Genomic DNA, 25,026 nt, shown 5'->3' with positions numbered 1-25,026 from the left:
ATTAAAACTTCACTCCCATTAATTGAAGCATATCTTCACTCCTCCATTATTTTTTCATCATGTAACTTCGGTCTTTCCAAACATCGTCGTCGCCGCGGTGGTGATAAGAAGCAGCGCCGACGTTGTTTCAATGGATCATTCCTTAACGACGTTGTTGAATTTCCATTGCCTGTTTTTTCCCGTCATCGCTATCTCCAGTCGTCTTCACTCTATCATTCTTTCTGCCGTGGATCACTTCTTACCAACATAATTAATGGTTAGTTTAGTTATTGAATTTTTTCATTAAAAAATATATTTTTATTTAATTACATGATGAAATATATATTGATAGATAAAATATAATATAATAAAGTAAATCTATTTAGAATACTTAAAAGTATAATTAAAATCGTGAACATATAAATATAATAATAAATTTGTATTCTAAACAAGTAAACATATTTGTTTATCATACATAAATTATTTAAAAATAAATATATTATTAAAATTAATAATACAAATTTAAAATGATAAAATCCAATTTTTTACCGTATTCTTTTTATAGTATTTTTATTCTTTTAATTTTCAATTTATTAGTATTTTATTATTTAATTAATAATTAAAAAAATATTTTTATGAAAAATTATTTTTTGTATTATCTTAAAGAAGAGACTAATACAACAGTTAAAAAAATCTAAAAATGATATTTTAAATAAAAAGTATTTAATATTAAAATTTTTAAATACAAAAATAAAATATATAAATATTTAAGAGATAGAGAAAAAATACATGCCTAAAATAAATAAAACAGATAAAATGGGAGTACTCATGAGAAATAATGAATTATTTTTCTCTGTTTTATTTATTTTAGACATACTCACGAAAAATAAAGAATTATTTTTATCTGTTTTATTTATTTTAGACATGTATTTCATATTTATATCTTAAATATCTATACAATTTACTTTTATATTTAAAATTTTTAATATTAACTATTTTTTATTTAAAATGTCATTTTTACATTATTTTTTAAACTGTTATATTGGTCTCTTCTTTAAGATAATACAAAAAATGATTTCTCATCAAAATAATTTGTTTAATTATTAATTAAATAATAAAGTACTAATAAATTGAAAATTAAAAGAATAAAATACTATAAAAAAATATTTGTGAGAAAGTCGAATTTTATCATTTTAAACTTGTGTTATTAATTTTAACAATTTATTTATTTTTTAAATAATTCATGTATGATTAAAGCAATGTTTCCTTGTTTAGAGTATAAATTTTATTATTATATTTGTATATTTCTGATTTTAATTATATTTTTAAGTACTCTAAATAGATTTATTTTATTATATTATATTTTACATATGAATATATGTTCCATCATGTAATTAAATAAAGATATATTTTTTAATGACAAAATTTAATAACCAAACTAACCATTCTACGACAAAAAGAGGGAGTGAGAGGACCAGGAGATGACGTTCGCGCCATGTTGGGAAGGACGGAAAAGTTACGGAAGAAGGAAATTCAACGGCGTCGTTAAGGATGATGAAAATGTTTACTTGTTTAGAGTACAAATTTTATTATTATATTTGTATATTCCTGATTTTAATTATATTTTTAAATACTCTAAATAGATTTATTTTATTATATTATATTTTATATATGAATATATGTTCCATCATGTAATTAAATAAAGATATATTTTTTAATGACAAAATTTAATAACCAAACTAATCATTCTACGATAAAAAGAGGGATTGAGTGAGAGGACCAGGAGATGACATTCGCGCTGGCCATGTTGGGAAGGACGGCAAAGTTACGGAAAAAGGAAATTCAACGACTTCGTTAAGGATGATGCACTGAAGAAAGAGAAGAAGTTGCGTAATAGAGCACTGAAGAAAGAGAAGAAATTGCGTAATAGAGCAGTAGATGACGACTCTGGCTTCTTGTCACAAACGTCGACGACATGCTTGGAAGGATTTGAAGCTACGTGATGAAAAAAGAATGGAGGAGTTGGAAGGGTGCTTCAACGGGAATGGAGTTTTTGATAATTATACCATTACCCATCTCAAATAGTAATTATAAAATAATCTAACCATGGTTAAGATAATGACCAATTAGAGTGTAACAAATCATGAAGGGTAACTTACATGTTATTTTAGAGGGGGTTAGGTAGAATTCACCTATTTTCAAAGGTATTCTCTGTGAAAGAACTTCTCCTTAACAAACGTCACTTAAATAAATTATTGTTTTTTTATTTTGTCATAAAATTGTAAAAATTAAATAAAATATTAAAATAAAAACATAAGCAAAAAAACTCATAATTTTTATAAATTTTTTTCAAATACATAATATATTTGTATTAATGTAATATTTTTTTCATATTAATTTACTTTGAAATTTACTCATAAGAACAAGATATTGGGAAGTGTGATCATGAATAATAATAAGAGTAATACTCCAAATAGGTCCCTAAGGATTTGGCTATTCGGCCAATTTGTCTCCCAAAAAAATTAACTAGGTCTCCGGTCCTCAAAATTATTAGATATATGCCATATACGTTTCCAGCCCAGGTTTAGCCGATTTACAGAACACTCTCTCTCCTAGGTGGAGGTAATTAGTGTGACGTGTCAAGTTTAATGATATGCATCGCTTTCAGGACACATTAGTCCCTGTACACATGGCCAAAACAACATATTTTTATGACTTCTCCAAATGACGTCATTTTGAATGGGACAGATTAGTCCCCAACCTTTGGCCTGGAAATTTTTAATACGACAGCATTTTGAATGGGGGCCTTTTATAAAAAAACTCATCCTTTCCCTTTCTCTCTGTAAAATTACTTGATATCCCAAACCCTCACTCATGTTTTACAAGCTAACCCTTCATCTTCCTCACCCCTATTAACTTTGATTGAAGTCTGTAAAGGTGCTTTGACGGAGTTGACGGCGACTGGTTGGTGTTGGTGTGTTGTGAATATTGCCATTGTTCGAAGTAAGTTAATCAACTTTTTTCTGGATTAAATTGGAAGTGAAGAGTGACGTATGATGAACGTGCATATCATGTATAGAATAGATAAAAGATAATGTGTTCCTTATGTAGCTTCAGTCAAAGTTGAATGTGGTTTAGGGATTGCCATTTGATAATAACATTAATAATGCAGGTGTTAAAAATTTGAATCCATTTTGATGTTATTGTATTGTGTTTGTTGTTTGGTTAAATTGTGATATATTTTTGTTTTTTTATATTTAGATGAGTGAAGACGTGGTATCTGTATTTCCCTAATGCGTGAGCATATTTCTTGTATTTTTTTAGTAATTTACATGTAGATTTGCTATATCATCCTAAGATTTAGGTGTTTTAAGTCACTATGAATGCTACTTTGAATTGTTTTGCAAATTGATTTATTATAGGTAGCATTCGAGCGAGTTTACCAGAGCTCAGAGGGGCGAAAAGATGAAGAAGCGCAGTAGGAGGTGGCGCCAAATGCCACATCACGGCGTTTGGCGCCAAACGCCGTTTGAACGCCATACACCACAAGCCCTCAAGCCAAATGCCTGGAATATCAAGTATGGCGCCATCAAACACAAGCTCTGGATTTTATTCAAGAGAGAAGATTTTGTTTACTGTATAAGGTAACTCTGGATTTCGAGTCAACACTACTTTTAACCCTGGTGAAAAATCTTCAGTGGGGATTTTTTTGTTTCTCCATCCCCTTGGCACTTTCTCCTTAGTGGATGATGCACACCCAAAACCAAACTTAATTTTGATGTCAGAGGGAATTGCATTGATTCCCACACAAAGGAGGCTTGAGCTGCAAACTCTGTTTTACATCATTCACCACAGTGGATGTTTTGTTAGAGACAACGAGGGGATACTTGTGTACATCAATGGAGAAGCCAAAATTTTTTCCCTATGGACATTAACTTGATATGTTTCTTTGACCTGAAAAAACTTTTTTTGAACTTGGGTTACCGTGACTACAAGGCAATGACTTGGGTTACTGTGAGTACAAGGCAATGTATTGGTATGATCCTACTTTTGCTGATATGGAATCTGGTCTTCACCCAATTCATGAAGATAAAGAGATCAGAGCTATGCAAAAGAATAAGATACTAAATAAGGATACTGACGAATTCTTTATCTATTTTGACTATCCAATCATGGAAGATATGGAGTTCATTGATGATGATGATGCTAGTGTTAAGGAGGTAGATTGTTGAGGAGGTAGATGTGTAAGAGGTTAGTGCTGAGAATGATGGTATTGACAATGATGCAGATATTGAGAGTTCTGATAGTGATGATGGGTATGAGTCTACAGAAAATGAATTGTACAAGCCCCCACCTTTTGGATATGGTTTTTCGAATTCAAGTGAAGATGAAGAGTCAGTTAGAGGTGGTAAGAAAGGGAAGAGTAATGAGAACAGAAAATCTCCAATGAAGACCTTACATAAGAAATCAAAAGTTGGTAAGTTTGTTAATGGGCCAGTTGGCAAGGGCAAAGACAATGGCAAATAAAAAAGGACAAGCATTAGAAGACAAGAGAAAGCTGGACCATCTGTTTAGAAATAGAGAAATAGTGGGTCTACTAGGCCCAATTAGAGTGATACAGGGCCTGTTGGAAAGAGGAGATTCTTAATGGGCCTTTTAGTGACAACAAAAATAATATTATACCTATTGGTGCCAATGAAACTGCATCAAAATCCAATAAGCTTGCTACACATGATGAAGAACTAGGTGTGGAGTTGTTACCAGCTGAATCATACATTGAGTTTGAGTATGAGTCTAACCAATTTTTTACTCCTGAAGACTAAACTGATGATGGAGGAAATGGGTTTGATTGGCCTCAGTTTAATCCAAGTGTAGAATTTGGGGAGGTACCATTTCAGCTGAACATGGAGTTTGAGTCACTTGAACAGTTTAAGTAGGTTCTGAAGGACTTCACCATAGGAGAGGATAAGAGGATATTTTACATCAAGAATGATAAAAGAAGGGTTTAGGCTGCTTGTATACATGGAGAATTCATGCCAGGAAAGGAAGTACAGAAAGCCAAAGCAAAGGCAAGAAAAGAGGCTAATGAAAAGGCAAAGTTAGAAGCTGTTAAGAAAGCTAGTGACAATGACAAAGCTAATATAGTGGTGGCAACAAACGAGGGTGAGGGTGAAGGTAAGCAAGGCAGTAACAGGGTAGTGGACAAAAAGTATAGAGCTAATGCCAATGAGGAGCTACTGCCAGTGAGGTACAATGACAACCTAATGCGACAGGCAAGGAAAACATTGCAAATCAAGGTGAGAAAAATGGTGAATCATCTAAGAATGAGTGTCCTTAGCTTATATACTGTGCAAAGAACACACGGTCAGGTGGGTATCAAATAAAGATTTACAATACCACTCACACATATGGAAGAGAGTTTGACAGTAATATGACAGATCAAAATTGGGTAGTAGGTAAACTAGAAAAGAGATTGTTGAGTCAGCCATGTTTGACACATGCAGAGACATGGGATCATATGAAGGTTGATTACAATGTCATACTGAGTGACAAAATATTGTACAAAGGACTACGGATGGCTAGGGAGAAGTATGTTGGTAACGAGAAAGTGCAATATGGCAAGCTGTGAGACTACTTAAATGAGATAAACAGAAGCAACCCTGAATCATATGCACTATTGGCAATGGAGCCTATATCTCAATCTCCTCCGTTGTTTGACAAATTGTACATTTTCTTACATGCCTGCAAAAGGGGGTTTAAAGTTATATGCTACCCGTTGATAGGTTTAGATGAATGCTTTCTAAAGGATTTTTATGGAGGACAGCTATTGTTAGCTATAGGAAAATACGCGAACAAACACTTTTATGGGATTGTGTATGCAGTAGTTGATAGTAAGACAAAGGCTTGTTGAAAATAGTTTCTAAATTTGTTACAAGATGATCTTGGGAAGTGCACTGTCGATGGTTGAAACTTCATCAGTGATCAACAAAAGGTATCCCCAAATATCACATATGTTTAATGTTTCAACTTTGAATATTTGTTATGTTTACTATTACTATTTAATCACTTTTATGGAATACCTATTATAATGTTTGTTATTTAATCAGTAGTTATATGTATGTTATTATCTACTGCCATAGGTTTAGTGTCCTATCTTTTAGCTGCACATACTTTTCATAATTAGTAGTTTTATGTATGTTATTTTCTGGTCTATTTGAACTGTGATATAGGGTCTTCTATCAGCACTAAAAGAGGTTATGCCTAATGTACATCACAGAAACTACGTTCGGCATGTTTGAAAGAATTTATAAATAAATACAAGGACAAGTAGCTTAAAAACATGGTCTGGGCATGTGCCAAAACTTCAACATTTACAGAGTTTAATGAGAACATGTAAAGGTTGAAGAGGATGAACAAGGACGCATGGGCTTATCTTGCAAAATTCGATCTAGAAGGCTGGACTAAGTCACAGTTCAGCTATTGGCTTAAGTTGGACAATATCACTAATAACATGACAGAGGTGTGGAATGCCAAGATAATGCATCATAGGTTAACTCATCCTTACAATGCTAAAGGAGCTCAAATGTTACATTATGCGGAAGATGGCACAACACAAAAAGACTCTAAACACGTACACTGGTGTAGCTGCTCCTGTGCAACAAAAAAGGACGGAGAACATCATGAAAGACACCAAGCACTGGACTGCTCAATGGATTGGAGATGATGCCAGACATGTATTTGAGGTGCAAATGCACATGAAGAAGTTGGGAGTGCACTTGGGTAATAGCACATGTACATGTAACATGTGGCAACTTATAGGTATAACACTTAGCTTTATACACTTTACCTGCTATTGTAAGAAATTATATATCTAATTGTAGTTGATTATCACTTATAGGTATTTCATATGTACATGTCATGGCTGCTATTGCTAAAAGGGAGACAAAGCAGGCACATATATGCACAAGTGGCTGAAGATGGATGTTTTCAAAGAAACATATGGTCATTCCATTAGCTCTGTCAACAGTCAAAATTATTGGGAGAAGTCTGAAAAAATAAGCTCAAGCCCTTCCAAAATTAAGAAGCCAATAGGTCGTCTAGTAAAGAGAAGGAGACTAGATCTATTGGAAGATGGACCAGAGGGTACTAAGGCAAAAAAAGACCTTCAGAGTCACCTGTGAAAAATGTGGAGAGTCTAGCCACATTGCCAAGACCTGCAAGGGAGCTTCTAAGGCAGGAACTAATGCTAAAGGTAAAGTAAAGGGAAAATCTAATGAAAAGTCATCCGTAATACAAGAAGAGATTCAGGTTTCTCAATTAGCACCAATAACTTAGGTACTCATGATTATCACTTACTTTCTAATACTAAATATGATATACTGTGCACTTGAGATCTGTGATAACATGTTTAGGATTGCATTCTTTGATAGCAATTAGTTGCTTTATTCAAGGGACCAATTTGACATATAATATAATTGTTTAGGGGCCTATTTGACTTATAACAGAAACTTTAAGAGATCTATTTGACTTATAAGATACATCATAAAAGATTGAATCGTCCTAATAAATTTGTTCATGTATGAGATAACTCAGCCTAAGGCACCAACAAATGTTGTTGTACCAAATATTGGAATGAATGTAAATGCTACAAGTGTAAGTGTATATGCGCAACGTATTTTACTATTTATCCCTAACACTAAATCCTAATATCTTTTTGTCTTGGATTCCCAAAAGGTACCTACTAAGGAAGCAAATATGCATGCTAGACCTCCACAGCAACCTTTTAAGTGCCCGAAGCAAACTATAGTGAGGCCGAATTAACTAACTGGTGTCTCTGGAGAGACAATGGCAACAACAAGTGGCACAACTTTTAGGCTCTTTGAATTCATTCCTATCCCAGGCCTAAATGTCTCTAAGAAGAAATAACTACTTGTAAGTGAAATTTTTCTTTTTTGAAAGTAACACTTGTGTGGCTTGTTCAAGAAAATAGACCTTATTTTTGGCCTTGTATGGTGTAAAATCTGAGAAATAGTAAATAATTAGCCAATAAAATAATTATTAATCAAGAAATTAGAAAATAAATTTTATAGTTTAATGGAGAAGAGAAAATTAAAATAAGAATTTTGACACTAATTTCAAAGAATTTGGCCCAATATTGGGCTGAACGGACCGAACCGGACCCGTGGGCCCAACCAACTCACTTCTCTCTCTTCTGCATGCAAGAACACAGAAGCATAGCCAAGGGAAGGGAGGAGAACGAAGGTGAGACTCCAACCCTCACTTCCATATTCAATCCAGAGCTCTGATTGACGAGCCGTCATTGGTCACGCGTTCGTCTCGGAATTATCTACAAATCCCACTAACCAATTTGGTAAGAAATCCAATTTTCTTGCCCAGAATCTCCCTCTTTAGTTTCAAAATTCACGAGTTTTGGAATTGAGAGTTATGATATTTTGATGTTTTAGGATCGAATTAGCTTGCGAAAATTTTTGGGTGTTGTTCTATTAGTCCATGGGTAAGGTAAAAAGCTCTTAAACCTTAGTAAGTTTCCAATTTAGTAAACCTTATGTTGAATTTTGATGAAATTGTATATTATTAAATTATATGTATGAAGTTTAAAGTAATTGGTGGTATTGGTAATCTGAATTTGGACTGCGGTAACTGAATTCTATCTAACGCACTAATTGGGGCTTTGGGTACTGCAGAACGGTGATCATTTGTGGTGTTTCGAGCCTTAGGGAGAAATCGGCCAAGGTATGGTTTAGGCTTCTCATATATAATATGTAATGTGTCATGAAAACTTAGGCTAGATGACCATAGAATAATTTGGATTGAAGTTGGTTGTTGATTGGATTAATGAACATATGAGTACTTGTTAGTGTTGTTGAGTTGAGTGGTTGAATTGTGTATTGTATGAATGATGTGTTTAATATTGTATGTGAAGATTGGTAAATAATAATATTGATGTGGTTGATGAATTGGGAATGGTGGGTATTTATGAGGCTTGGCAAGTTAAGGTTGTTAGTGAAATAATGTAAATTTTGTGGAAATTGATGATGTGTATATGCATGTTGTGAATTGATGTTGTAATAAGGAAGTTGATTGATGAGGTGATGATATTAATGAGGAATGAATTAGTATTGTTGGTAAGTTGAGGAATAAGGTTATAATGAGTGAAGTTGTTGGTGTTGGTGTTAATGATTGTGCATAATGTTGTTTGGATATGAATTATTGTGTGTAAATATAATTGTGGCCTCAGGTAGTAGGTAGTGGTGATATCCACTTGCTCCGGGTATAGGCTAGAAAAGAAGAATTACGAGAAACAAATTTAATTATGAAGTTTTGAATGAATGTATGTTTAAGATCCTGGGTAGTAGCAAGGGTGATGGTTTGTCCCGCTTGCTCCAGGTTAGTGATTGTGACGCCTGGGTAGTAGCAGTAGTAGTGGATTATTCTGCTTACTCCAAGTTGAGCTTTTAGACACCCGCTTGGGTAGTATCCGCAGTAATGGTTATTCCACTGGCTCTGGGTTAAGCGGGTAGTAGCAAGGGAGTTGTAGCTCAAACTCAGTTGCTCTGCATGGGTGTTTCAGTCCATGGTTAGCTTCCAAGACATATCGGGTTGGCTATATAACCGACAAATGATATCATCAGGCATAGGGCAGGCATTCATCATATGCATTTGTATGTTTTGTTTGATTGTACATTGTCTTGACTTGCTTAATTGTTTATTCATATTAATTGCTAACTGCCTACTTGTTATATATGTTTTCTGTATGTGCTTGAGTTGTCTGTTTTGCTTTTCTGTGCACCGGAGTTAGAGGATTAGAGGGTAGGCAGAGGATTGAGGGTTTTGATTAGATTTTCATAAACTTTAGAACCTTAGATATCTACCCCTGCTTATGGTTTCTGTTTTAAATCCTTAAGTTTTATAATCTAGGTGTCGGTGTTATAGGATTGCCTCTGGTTTTCTCAGGACCTTATTTATTATATATGTTGGCACCTTTACCATGTTGAGAACCCCTGGTTCTCACCCCATACGATATTGTTGTTGTTTTTCAGATGCAGGTCGAAATGCACCCCAGTGGTCGATATTTTGTTTTATGCTTTGTATATATATGTATATAGATTCTCCACCCTTGTATTTTGTATTTTGTCCCTCCTAGAGGTTGACTTGGAGAAACAGGTGTTTTATCATATAGTTGGGTTACTCTTTTGGGTTACATATATGTATATGTATATATTTGCTTTGGCTAGTTCTAGCTTCGCGAGCCGAGTCAAAAGCCTTGCTATATGTATCGTTGGAATTCTTCTCTCCTAGTTATCGTTTACGCGAGTGATGCAATTTTCTGTTTAACGCTTTACTTAACTCTTCTTCATAGGCTTCTAGTGAAAATTCCTTTCAACTATTATTATATATTTTTATTTTTAGAGGTTGTAATACCTTGTCACTTTAACTTTATAACTTAAGCATAAGACTCTGTGTGATAGGGTATTATATTTGGCTAATAGTTTATGGTCATATTTTGTTGTTTAAGATTCTCTTGCTTAAGGTTTAAGTTATTTGTTTAACATACTCTATTTTAAGATATTTTATTATCTATGGTTTTATGAGATACACTTCTATGGTTTCTATGTCTTTATGAGATACTCTATTTTAAGATACTTTATTATCTATAGTTTAGATACTTTATAGCTTTTTGAGTTTACATACAGAATAGTATATCCTTAATTCATATATTGCTTATCTTATAATTTGGGATTACATGTACAATGTCACATTCACCAAAATATCATTATAGTCATTCCATATGTTATAAGTTATTAGATCATTTGAAAGAACAACTAAATTTACAACTCTAAACTCCGCTAAAGCTACAACAAAAAAAACCTACAAATGCCCATAATATCAAACCACTAACAAAGGCAAAAATTTCATATTCTTTAACAACATTTTCATTTTTTCCTCAAATATTAGTTCTTCCAATACCTTAACTCTCTCATCTAAATCACTATGTAAACTTGCACCATCCAAATAATTATTCAAATAAGCCAATTCACTTCGATCTGTTATGCCGTCATTCACATAACCAAAATTGTCGTCAAACCAGCGAAAAAAACACAATATGGTTGATTTTTCGGCATATATAATAACACATCCAACAATCACCATCTAATTCTTAATATATTTCTTCAAAATTAAGATCTTCACATTAAATAAAACCTACAAATACCTTAAAGTAAGGACACCCAAAGAAAACTCTATTTGAATTCTTCACTATCTGCGACTAGGTGATTATAGCATACATCTCACACTTGCACTTAAGGTGTTCTTTTTTTTTAAAATGTCTCTTACCGCCAAAAGTGGTGCTTTCAACGCTCAATCTAGCGCTGTCAAATCTCCCACCACGACACCTACTTGTTATCGACGTGCTGCCTCCCATCACCATCACCAATTAACTTCCCTCAATCTATAATGGTCTTGGTCGAAAATACAGAAGAGAGATCAGTTATAGATTACGTTAGGAGAGAGTTGAAAGACAAATCCTAATTTTATAAAATTTTCAGGCCAAAAATTGGGGATTAGTCTATCCCATTCAAAATGACGTCCTTTGGAGTTAGCCATAAAACGATGTCGTTTTGGCCATGTGTACAGAGACTAGTGTGTCTTGAAAGCGACGCGTATCATTGAACCTGACACGTTACACTAATCACCTCCATGTAAAATAGAGAGAACGTTCTGTAAATCGATTAAACCTGAGTTGGAAACTTATATGGCATATATCTAATAATCTTAGAGACTGGAACCTAATTAATTTTTTGAGGGACAAATCAATAAGATGGCCAAATTTTTGGAGACCTATTTAAAGTATTAATCTAAATAAAAATATTATTTGAAAAAATAAAAAATATAATAAACAAACCCATTTATTTAATCCGATAAGTTTTCTTTAAACGAACCAAATCTGTATTTTGCAAGTTCGTAAATATACTTAATATATAATTAGTCTAATTCGTTTACTCAAAAGCTTAAACTGCTAGATCGACTCGTTTGACAATCTTACACAAAATATGTGATACTTTTAAAAGAGGATTTTGCATTAAGGTCGCCGGGAAAACTACCACTAAAGTTGTGAGCGAGGAGGGATCAGTGTTGATCACACTTACCTTTAAAAACAACGACGCAATATTTATTTCTTTATAATAATTAATAATCAGAGAGACAGGGACGAATGTATGTATATGAGTGTGGGGGCAATCGCTCCCACTACGATTTAAAATTTTTTTGAGTAGTATATGAAAATAATATTTATTTTTCCCCACTAAATTATTAAATTTGACCCCACATTAATTTTTTACTCAATTTTTAGTATTTTATAGTCAATTTAAAAATGTCATTAGAATGATCAATTCTCAATTTAAATTAAATTTGTATTTTTTCTTAGAAATTAACTCGAAAGAGTGATATTTATCTTTTTTTATATTAGTTTTAATTTTTTTTCTGTAACAACTACATTAATTGAAAGAATTTTTTCAACTATGAATTTCAATAAGAATTGACTTCTAATTGTATAAGAAGTAAATTTTTAAATAAGTATTTACTTATATATATATATATGTATGTATGTAAAAAAATCAATATTACACATCCAAGTCTTTTTATGAACTAAGTCTAACCAAGTTAAGCAATAAAACTTAAAATAATATTAGTCATAAATGATTTTTGTTGTCTTAGACAAATTTGATTGGACTTGGTTAACAAAAAAATATGAATACGTAGCATTATCCTATATAAAAAGACAGATATTTATAAAGGTAAAGTATATTTTTTGTGCTCGAAGTTTGGCAAAAATTTTTAAAATATCTCTAAGTTTTATTTTGTTTCAATTTTGTCCCAAAAGTGTTCAATTTGCATCAAATATACCTTTGAAGGCTAAATTTTCAAAAAATTTAAGACTAATATAACAATAATGCATGAAAATCATGCTTGATTTGCTTGTGTTGAGGGATTGTTCTTGTGAAATTATTGTTGAATCGATCTTAAATTTTTTGAAAAATTAGTCGTAAGGGGTATATTTGATACAAATCGAAAATTTTTGGGACAAAATTGAAATAAAATAAAACTTAGGGATATTTTTAAAACTTTTGTCAAACTTTAAAGACAAAAAATATACTTTACCCTATTTATAAATAATTATTTTAATGTTTTAATTTATAAAATTAGATATTATAAAAACTAATCAGGTTATATTTACATAAAAAATAACTACCTATATATATATATATTAAAACAAAAAATACACATTAAAAATAAATTAAACAATACATATATATTCATTTAGGAATGGAAAAAATAGTTTCTCGCACTCATTCCTTTTTTTTCTTATGGTATCTGATAAAAATTAATTCGTCGTGATACTGAATTCTATTTAATAATTTATTATTAGTTAATAAATTACTACATACACAAAATAAAATTCAAATTTTTGATATTTAATTAAACAAACTAGTGAATTAATCATTAAACCAATCCAACTTAATTATTTTCGCACTCAATTAATTAATAGATTGTGGTAATAGAATCTAGATATTGACGCGTATCGACAAACGAAAATAGAAAATCCATTAAATAAACACAATATAATGCATGTGAAAGACTGAAAGTTGGTTTTGTGCGGGTGGCATTGCGGCAATGTTGGTAATTCCTACATATATACACGTGTTTATTAATTTAATATAACCAAAATATGTATGCATATATAATTTCCGTGGCCAATAGTGATCCTACAATAATACTACATGATGAGAACCTTGATCGATGTTGAGAATATATATGGCAATAGATTATTATTGACGTACATATATGCTGAGGCATGGATTGGTTGAAATGGAACAAGTCAATGAGGATTGAGGACACTTATATGAAGTTGGTGGAATAAGATGGACCACAATCAAAGTATATTAAATTAAATTAACTTTTATATATGGCTTTGTGGCCGAATGGTGCTGTGGCATTGTCATACATTTGACTTAATATGAGAGGGGAAGATAAGCAACAATAAAATGATGAATAATGCTATCTTTACTTCACCTCTCTATGTGGCATGCATTACTTGGTTCTCCCAAATAAAGGTTACAAGATCATCACAATAACTAAAACATATACCAACTTGAGTTGATCGAGTGATCAGTTTATTTATCCATTTAAATAAGTGTTGAAGATTCGAATTTCACCTTATGTATGTAGCAACCCATTAATCAACAATAAACTTTTAAATCGAGCTTAAACTCGTGACGAATTAATCCTTAGCATCTCAAATATCATTTAAAAAAAAAAACTAAAGCATATGATATGTTTTAATCCGAAACCAGTTGATAAAGTAACAGGAATATACTTCAAGGTAGTTATGAGCTATATGTATAGTCTTCCCTACATATATATCAACACATAAAGGTTGAGAACTTTATCTTTTTTTTTTTAATCTTTATTATATTTTATATTTTTTGAGTTGTTTTATTTATGCTTCCTTTTAACAACACTTGGAAGCTCTATGTTCTCCTTCATAGGCTATATTATGCCTTATGATCTTTGGCATTGTGCTTCTAGCAAAGTTACATAGATGTCACTCTCTTTTAGGTCCATAAAAGTTTTATAACTATCTTCGTATAAAGATATTTTATTTTGATTATTAAATAACAGATTTTAGGGTTTGATTTTTATATATTATAAAAATATTATTTTGATTTAAAGTATAATAAAATTAGGAATGACAAAAATTTTTGGTGGGGCGAATATTTGTGGGAATTTACCCGCCAAAAGATAGATATAGAGGATTTTTTGAACCCGCAAAAACAGAGAACGGGAATCTATTTATTATATAGGACGGAAACGGAGATAATAGTACCCGTCTCATGGGGATCCGTTTAATCCCAATTTATGTGAAAGTACTAAAATGCCTCTTTTATATATATATATATATATGAGAGTTGGAGGCTTGGAGCAAACCCTAGCCATCACTCACATTGCATTATGCTCCTCCCTTCTGTCCTCTCCTCTCCTCCCTTCGACTCTATTTCTCTCAAACCATTTCATCTCACAAATTCATCACCGCCGACCGCCACCGCCACCTCCTACCCCTGAGCCCCTCATCGACAACGCTCAGATCCTCTCCTCTCAGTCTCGACGTCACAACAGCAGTGAGTCGTCGTCGTCTTCGCCGTATACGTAAGAGCGTCCAAACCTCTGCGCCACTTCTCAATCCTCGTTGTCTTCGCCGTATACGTAAGAGCGTCCAAACCTCTACGCCACTTCTCAGCCGTCGCCGATCTTCACTGATCTCCGACCCTCTGCTCTTCCGTCTGATAGGTAGCTTCTATGAACTCTGAATTTCTTTTTTTACTTTGATTTGAAGCATTTGTGATTCTGATTTTGATTTGAAGCATAAAAAATTTTTAGTTTGTGATTCTGATATTAAGTTTTAGTTTGTGGTTTGAAGCATCAGAAATTTTATCATTTTTTTACTTTGATTTGAGTTAGGTTAACTATAATTTATGTTTTTTATTCTGATTTTAATTTTTGTGTTTTATGTGTGATGCTTTGTTAATTCTGTGATTTATGTAATTTTATGTGCTTATGTTACATTTTTTTATTTTGATTCTGATTTATATAATTTATGTGATTGTGTTATAATTTCTTTGATTTAGGTTAATTATAATTTATGTTTTTTATTCTGATTCTGATTTGCATGACTTATGTTTGTGATTTCTGTAATTTATGTCTGTAGGATTCAAGTAAATCGAAATTCACATCACTACCATTACAACTATTACAAGATGAAGAAGGCTTGAGAATTATTGAGAATTATGTTTCTATGATGTGATGAATTATGTCTGGTTGTTTGTGGATTATGTATATGTTATTATGTTTGGCTGATTTTGAATGTAATTTGGGATCTTTATTTTCTAAATATTTTTCAATTTTTTTTATTTTTCTTGATTTTTATTGTCTGTTATAGAACTCTGCGAATATCCACGGAGACCTCGGTCCTCGACGAATACAGAGTCCCCGTTATCCGTAGTGGGGACGGAAAAGAGACGGAAACAGGTTTTGGAGGCGGAGGACGAGGGCGGAAACCCCCCACCTCCATGGGTACCCGTTACCATCCCTAGATAAAATAAATAAATCACACTTTTTAAATTAAGATCATTATGAAAAAATATTTTTGACATATTCATTAGAATAATTACCTTCTTTAAATCTCAATTCATAATGATTCACGTCTTCAAATAAAGCATAACCCAGGGAGTTGAGTTATTATCATTCATGTTAAAATTTTAATATTAACACTAATTTAAAATTGAATTCAAATTAATAATAGAGGATGATTTGATGCAAAATAATAAAATAAAATAATAAGTCAAATTTGCAAATTTACTATGAATAATATATTAATATTTAAATTCAATAAGTAAAAAATATTTAATTTTTATTCGATTTAATGAATTCACAATTTCCTATATATTTATCATTTGTAAATAGGTCCTATAAAAAAATTGTAATTAAATTTTTACTTAAAAAACTTTTATAATAGTTCTCTCGTATCAAAATAATGTCAAAAGATACATAATATTATTTTTAGCTATATTTTTATAGAAAATAAATTAAAAAAATTATAAATATTAAGGATTTAATTACAAACATAAAATTACAACGGGATATTAGTTACAAATTAATAACATAGTATAAGATAATATATTTCATTGCATAATTTTACTTAATTGAATACAATATATTTAAATTAGTGTAGTAATTTTTTTTGAAAAATTAATTTTATGACATAGGCAAAGTTGCTGAATGACAAAATAACGTCAAACATGAAATTTTTGTTTTTGGTTATATGAATCAAATATGAAATTTATTACTTGCCCAAACTTGAAATTGAATTGGGCCCATCAAGAAAGAAATGGAAAAAAATTGGTAAAACAATAGTGTTTCTTTCCGAGTACTCCTTTTCTTTCATTCCCAAAAATTAAAATGGGTTTTGTTTTGCAACCTAACTAAACAAAAACATATTTGGGGGAATCACTGTCAGCTTTTCGGTTTGGGTTGATGCTTTTGATCCCTATAGTCACAAACCCATGTCCAACGTAACAATAGAGTAGGAGCTGAACTGCTGAAGCCTTAGCCCCAAAAAAACTTTCATACTTGTTTTTGTACTCTATTGTTAGGTTTTATTTTTTCAGAAGAATTGGTTGTATCCCAATTTTAGGAATCACAATACACTCACATTACACATTTATCCACACAATACTAAAAGATTCCTTTTTAATATTTTTGAACTTGGGTGCAACGTATAATAGGCACATAAATTACCATCGAGAATGAATCATTTTAATTTTTTTTAACAATTAAAAGAGTAAAATGTGATCTCTTAGATAAGCACAAAATAGGCAACTTTTTCAAATACTACAGAGACATAAATTTGTGTCTCTACAATACTTGAAAAGATTGCTTATTTTGTGTCTACCTTATTTTTTTTCAATTATTTAGAATGTCTAGTTGAAAAGGAATAGACAAAAAAAATAAAATTAAAAAAAAATATTAAAAAATTAGAAATTATATTTTACTCTTTCAACTGAAAAAAATTCAAAGGATCTATTCACTCATTTGTACTACTAACTTTAGGGTAAATATTGACCGAAAAAATAAAAAAACACTTACCATAGATATTTCACTAAGTAATTATACTACATTCATATTTAATTTGGGTTCATCAAGTAATTAGTTTATTTATCCGCTTAATAGAGTGTCAAAAATTAAATATTATCTTGTATTGAATTAAGAAATACTGTAAAAAAAAAATTAATAGAAATACTGAACCATAACATTAGTTCTAATGTATTTTCACAAATGATAAAAATTTGGCCCTACCTTATTTAAAAAAAAGTTAGTTTCATAAAGTGATTAAATTTTCAAAAAAAAATTAAAATAACAGGCTAATTTAGCTTTTGATTTTATTAAAGACTAATATGTTTGATATTTTAAAGGCCAAGGACTATTTTAAAAACTTACTCCTATGATATAATTATATAGTTTTTGGTTTCCGAAGTAAAATATTTTAATAGAAAGTATAAATAATGTTATAAGCTTTTATACATTGAATATTTTTGTTGATAATGCATTAGCAAAACCAAAATCTCACTAAACTTCTTCAATTTGCCCCATTACTTTTCCCTGAATTCCCTCAATGACGACCATTATTTTATTTTTTAAACTAATTAATTATAGAAAAAGGTGCGTCATTATAATTATTAGATTTATTTATTTCTTAATGAACATTAATATTCAATTATTACCATGGCGACCCTTAAAAAAAAAAAGAAAAAGGGCTTGTCATTGCACATATTTTTTTTAATCACTACTTTTTAGTGTGTTCTTTTAAATTTAAATTAGTCCTAATTGGAGAATCGAGTGAAGAAAAAGGATTAATTTGGAGAGCTAGTGAAATGATTAAAGTTGGGCCATTAAAATCTGTACTGATTATAAATACTACTAGTTGTTTACTTCTATCAAGTTTAGAAAATTTATTTATTCTGAAAAAAAAAAAGCATAACACCAGAAATTTATGCAAAATATTCACACAAATCTTTAAAAAAAAATTGCATAATGATGTATCAAAGATATAAATATTCATATATCCTTTTTTATTAGTTTAAATTTTTTTTAAAAAATAATTTTATGACAACTATAAGATTAAACAACTTATGCTCCAACCTTAAAATTGGATCTGACTCAATTTCTCTTTCATGTTCAATCAATGCAAATAGATTACATGCATATACGGGTGAATTAATTATATTATTTCATTTGTCAATTTATGAATTGCTAATAATTATATATCACAATATTAGTGCTAAAATATTACATATATTTGCCACATATTATTAAAAGATTTTATAAGCAAGATTGATATAGATCAATCCATGATATAGATAAAATCCCACTTATTATATATTTGGCATGCTAGCTAAGTAATCAAGATTTTATTTTTAAATATGGTTTGATCAATATATAATTATGATCAACAATTTCCATGCATACATGGCAAGTATGTCACCATTGACGTAGATAACACTTCCAATATTTAGCATTAATAATTCATGGTTTAAATATGTACTTTGGAATATATTCATAATCCAACTAGAGAGAGGAAAATAAAGAGACATTCCCACAAATGTCTAATCAAACTTTTAATGTACAAGTGCTTAAAGGTTACACATATTATTCTCAGTGGTTCCTATAAAGGGTAGAACATGGTGGAATATATGTGCCCACAGAGATTCCTTTGTCTAATAGTTGACATATAACTCATGAACCCCTTTGAATGCTAAGAAACAACTATCATTTCTTAATTCAAAAACCATATGTTTATCTGCATTCTACGCTTAGAAAGGGAGACAACAAAACAAATAACCTCAACCTAACTCATTCTCTTCTTTTTTTCCCTTCCTCTAACCAATTATGATAGTTTACTTATTAACTAAGTGTATGGATGAATATTAATTAACATGTATTCTTAAATCTTAACTTCAAATGCAATTTTCACCGGGTGTTCTGATAGATTTCGATAACAATCAAATCATTATTATTGGTTACTGTATTTATTTACTTGGGAACTAACCCAATTAATCTCTTACTCTAATAAGGCAAAACAGTGTTATTATTATCTGTTTTAATATTGAGTTTTTTCTACTTTTAACTGTGATCTTGAGTTTGAGAAAGCTTTAAGAGTAATAAGTTTCATAAAATGATTATTTTTTTTTAAATTTAAGTTAATAAAAAAAAAACAGATAAATAATTATATCTTTAATATTATTCTTTAAATCAAAACTTTTTTTTTGGATTTACTTAAATTTTTATATAGATTTTTTTGTTATTTTTTTTTAGAGAATAACAAAAATCGAACTCTAAACTTTTCAGTTATAAAAATTCTAATATTATGTCATAAAATTATTATTTTTTTAAATTTAAACTGATAGAAAATATATAAAAATTATTTCTCTAATAATAAATAAATTAATTAACTCAGTAACTGAATTGCAGCATGTGTGAAATTGCTATTTATATGTATACTGCTGGCTAACCAATCTGTAACAAACTATAGAACTTGCTAGAAGCTGCTGCTGAGTCAGCTGGGCTCCTAACTGACTAACTCTAACAGAAAAATAGAATTAACAGTAATAGCACTAATAACTAGCTAGCTTATAACTCCTAACACCATTTCTAGTTTTTCTTTTCTTGAGGAATTTCAATTGCTTGTTGATCAGAGACATTCAGCTTGGTTCGAAAGTGGAGAAAAGTTTCAAAGGGAACTGCCTTTGTGAAGATGTCTGCCACTTGCACTGTCCCAGGGATGTGACTCACTTGAACTTTCTTGTTGTTGACATGATCTCTAACGAAGTGGAGATCTATTTCGAAATGCTTGGACTTAGAATGTAGGATTGGATTGGCTGCGAGCAATACAGTACTCAAGTTGTCACAGTACACCGCTGGTGCTTCAGAGATGGATAGCTTTAATTCAGCCATTAGATTCCTTATCCATACTAACTCTGCCACTGTTTCTGCCATGCTCCTGTACTCTGCCTCAGTGCTGGATCTGGCTACAGCAGTTTGTTTCCTTGATGCCCAGGACACCAAATTCGAGCCAAGGAACACGCAATACACTGAGTTTGATTTTCTATCATCCTGGTCACCAGTCCAGTCAGAGTCACTGTAGGCAGTGATCTTCATTGCAGTATTGAGTGCAGGGTCCTTCTTGAGATGCAAGCCATGGTGAGTTGTACCATTTAGGTATCTCAACACACGTTTTACCATTTTCCAGTGTGAGTTCAGAGGAGATTGAACAAACTGGGCCAGTTTGTTTACAGAGAAGCTGATCTCAGGCCTAGTAATAGTTAAATATTGCAAGCTCCCAATGATAGATCGATACAGACTTGGATCATGGAAGTTTGAACCTCCAAGGGCAGAGATTTTTGTTGTAGAGAGAAGAGGAGTGTGGCAGGCTGTGCATCCTACCATACCAGCCTTCTTCATTACCTCTTCAATATACTTTTGTTGAGTAAACACTAAACCTCCACTCTTAGTCTTTGCGGCTTGGATTCTAAGAAAGTAGTGCAGATCACCTAGGTCTTTTAGAGCAAACATGCTGTTTAATTGGCTGATCACCTCCCTAATTGAGTCATCACATTCACCTGTTACAATGATGTTATCTACATAGACGAGGACATATGTTTTTAATTGATTCATCTCACGGGTAAACACTGCAATGTCAGATTTTGTGGTTGCAAATCCTAGCTTGTTTAGTCCATTTGCCAGCTTAGAATACCATTCCCTAGGTGCCTGTTTTAGGCCATACAAAGCCTTGTTGAGCTTGCAAACGAGTGAGGAATCTTCTTGTTCATAACCTTGGGGATGCCTCATATAGACTTCCTCAACTAAATCACCATGAAGAAACGCATTGTTTACATCCAATTGCCTTATGGTCCAAGACCTTAACAGTGTAACAGAGAGCAATAATCTGATAGAGGTTGGCTTGACAATTGGACTGTAGGTTTTTGTAAAGTCAAAACCTGGCTTTTGAGCAAAGCCTTGAGCAACTAGTCTGGCTTTATGCTTCTAAAGTGAACCATCTGCATTATACTTAAGCCGAAACACCCATTTGCTGCCAATTGCATCTCTATCAGGTGGGAGTTTAGTAAGCGTCCAGGTATTGTTTCTTAGGAGAGCCTCATACTCCAGATCCATGGCTGCCTTCCTCAGGGGACCTGAGTGCTTGTTTGACATTCCTTAGCTCAACACTTGCCATGAACAGCTTTGGTTTGACAATTCCTGCTTTGCCTCTAGTCAGCATTGGGTGAGTGTTTTGGGTGAGGTCAGTGTTTCTAAGGTCAGGGTAAGAATGAGGAAGGACAATTTCGATATCACTGATGGGAATAGGTATTGGCATTGAGGAGGATGCTACTGGCATTGTGGACTCTTGCGGGCTGCTAGAGGGAAGCAGTGACTGAGTTGAAGACTGATAGTGGTTACCTAACTGATGCAAAGGAACTTGTGCTGAGGTGTTCAAGAGACTATTTTGTGGTGAAGTAGGCTGAGAGAGGTTGGTTGAGGTAGTATACTGGGATAAGGTGGGTTAGGGCTGGTGGTTAGTAGGAGGAGGTTGAGTAGAGGTTGAGATTCTTGGGATTGTTGGAATTGAGTGTTGTGGGTTGGGATTGTTGTTGGCTTGAGACCTTGATCAGCTTGCTTGAAGGAAAACTGATCTTCAAAAAACACCACATTTGGTGTGATGATGACCTTTTCCTGTTGAGTAAGGCACTTATAGCCTTTCTGATTAGTTACATACCCTATGAATGTACAAGGGGAGGATCTAAAGTCCAGTTTATACTTGTTATATGGCCTCTGATGTGGAAAGCAGAGGCAGTCAAAGACTCTGAGTTGCTCATATGAGGGCTGCTTGCCAAGCAATCTCTCAGTTGGAGATGCACCATTAAGGACTGGCGTAGGGAGAATGTTGATCAGTTTAGCTACTGTACCAAATGCTTCTCCCCAAAACCTTGTAGGCATTACTGCTGTTGCCAATAATGTGAGTCCCATTTCCACTATGTGCCTATGTTTCCTTTCAGCAGCCCCGTTTTGTTGGTGAATGTGAAGGCAAGCAAATCTGTGCTGAATTCCTTTGACCTACAAAATCTGTGACAGACTTCTATACTCGGCTGCATTATCATTTTGCAATATTTTTAGCTTAGTGTTCAATTGCAATTCAACCTTTTGTTGAAATTTTTCAAAAACTGTTTTCAACTGAGCTCTAGATTTGATTAGATAAACCCAGGTATACTTTGAGAAAGCATCAACAAAAATAACATAATACTAATTTCCATTACTATCTGGCACTGGGGCAGGACCCGAAATGTCTACGTATACAAGGTCTAAGGGATGTGTGTATTCAGTCTGTGATGAAGGGAAAGGGAGCTGATGGGACTTGCCAATACAGCAAGCTGAGCAATTTATTTTAACTGGTAAGGTTGAGGGTTTACAGACTGTTAGTACTTTTGACAAAACAGCATGATTAGGGTGTCCTAGTCTAGCATGCCATACAAGAGAGTCAACTTTATTCCTATTAGTTAGTGTAGTAGCATATGCAGCAGCATAACCAGCTGGTGCTTGCAGCTTGTTAATGCTAGGAAATCTATAGAGGCCTTTTTTCACAGTGCCTTGAAGCACAATCTTCTCAGTATCTTTACTCTTTACATAGCACCTATCATCATGGAATTCAAAGAAAATTTGATTATCACAACACAGTTGATGCACACTAATAAGATTCTTTGTAATTTCAGGGACACACAACAAGTTTCTCATGTGAAGTGGCTTAGAGCTCAAATCAGTTTTGAAATAAGAGTTACCAACAAAAGAGATATGCAAACATGATCCATTGCCAATTATTACTTGCTCATTTCCACAGTATTCTTTCTTTTCCATCAGATTTTTCTCATCATGTGTCATGTGATGTGTAGCTCCTGAGTCAGGATACCAGCTAGAGTCCTGGACTGTTGCTGGTGTTGCTATCAGATTGCACAGGTTTGCTTGTGGCTGAGTCTCTTGATTGCGTCAAGCATTGTTATATCCGTCTCTAGCATAACCTTCTTCCTCAAATTGATCCTCATTGTATCTGTGCCAGCAAGTTCTTGCAGTGTGGCCGAACTTATTACACAGCTGACATTGTGGCATGTTGTACTCATAGCTTCTTGAATTATATGTTCTGCCTCCTCTATTAGCCTGTCTGTTATCAACTTCTTGCATCATATTTCCTGCATTAGAGAGATTTCTACCACCTCTGTGCATTCTTTCTCCTCTTCCTCTGAATCCTTTTCTGAAGCCTCCTCTTCTTCCTTGCAACTGTTGATGATATCCTCCAAATTGAGCTACGTTTGCTTGCACAAACGCCTCTGATTTTCTGAACTTAGCTAGCATGCTCTTATGAGCTAGCAGCAAGGCTTCTAGTTCAGCAACAGTTATACTCTCAGATCTTGCAAGCACAGATGTATATACTGAAGAATACTCTTCAGATAAGCCGTGTAAAATCGCATTGACATGATCGCTTTCCTTTACTGACTCTCCTACTGATGCCAAAGCATCAATTGTGCCTTTAATCAACAACACATACTCAGTCACAGATCCTTCAATTTGAAATGTGCTGAGTTTGTTTTTCAATTGCATTACCTTAGCCTTGATTTGCAAAGAGAAGTGATCCTCTAGTCTCTTCCATACTTGATGTGTAAGGACACAACTACCATCCTTGTTGTGACTTGGTCATGGAAGTCAGTAGCCAGGATTTGAGAAGAGCATCCTGCCTCTTTCATTTTTGATAATCTGGATTCGCTGTAGCTTCTGTTCCTTCACTCAATTGCACGAACTGTGGAGGAATTTTCTTTTCTGTGATGTGGCTCAGCATATCATTCCCTTCTACTGTTGAAATTGCTTGATCCTTCCATTGCAGAAAATTTTCTTCATCCAATTTTATCGATATAGGAGTGGCTATGAATCCTTGCGCCATTGTTGAGTGAGCAGCGAAGCTTGGAAGCTCTGATACCATAAAAGGTACCAGGCTTCAAAGGAGGAATTCAGAGAGAAAGAGAAAGAGAGAAAGAAGCACGAAAGGTGTGAAGCTGCGTTTAATTCAGTAACTGAATTGCAGCATGTGTGGAATTATTATTTATATGTATACTGCTGGCTAACCAATTTGTAACAAACTATAAAACTTACTAGAAGCTGCTGCTAAGTCAACTGGGCTCCTAACTGACTAACTCTAACAGAAAAATAGAATTAACAGTAATAGCATTAATAACTAGCTAGCTTATAACTCCTAACAACATGCATTTCTTTCTATTATCAGTTATTATTAGCTTTTTGTTAAGCCTTATTGGAGGTTTTCTTAATAAAATAAATAAATAATAACATTGAGGTATATTTAATGAATTTCTTTATTTT

At 32.7% G+C, this 25,026-nt stretch overlaps 1 protein-coding gene across 1 annotated transcript; it reads right to left on the bottom strand.

Moving 5' to 3' along the window:
• Positions 1–23,646: 23,646 nt before the first annotated feature.
• LOC107490185 (uncharacterized) lies at positions 23,647–24,255 on the bottom strand. Its single transcript, XM_016110958.1, has one exon. The coding sequence runs from the start codon at positions 24,253–24,255 to the stop codon at positions 23,647–23,649; it is 609 nt and encodes a 202-aa protein (XP_015966444.1).
• Between the last annotated feature and the right edge of the window lie 771 nt (positions 24,256–25,026).

This window comes from Arachis duranensis, chromosome 5 (assembly GCF_000817695.3).
Source record: "Arachis duranensis cultivar V14167 chromosome 5, aradu.V14167.gnm2.J7QH, whole genome shotgun sequence".
Taxonomy (NCBI): domain Eukaryota; kingdom Viridiplantae; phylum Streptophyta; class Magnoliopsida; order Fabales; family Fabaceae; genus Arachis; species Arachis duranensis.
This window is presented reverse-complemented; position numbering and strand designations above follow the sequence as displayed.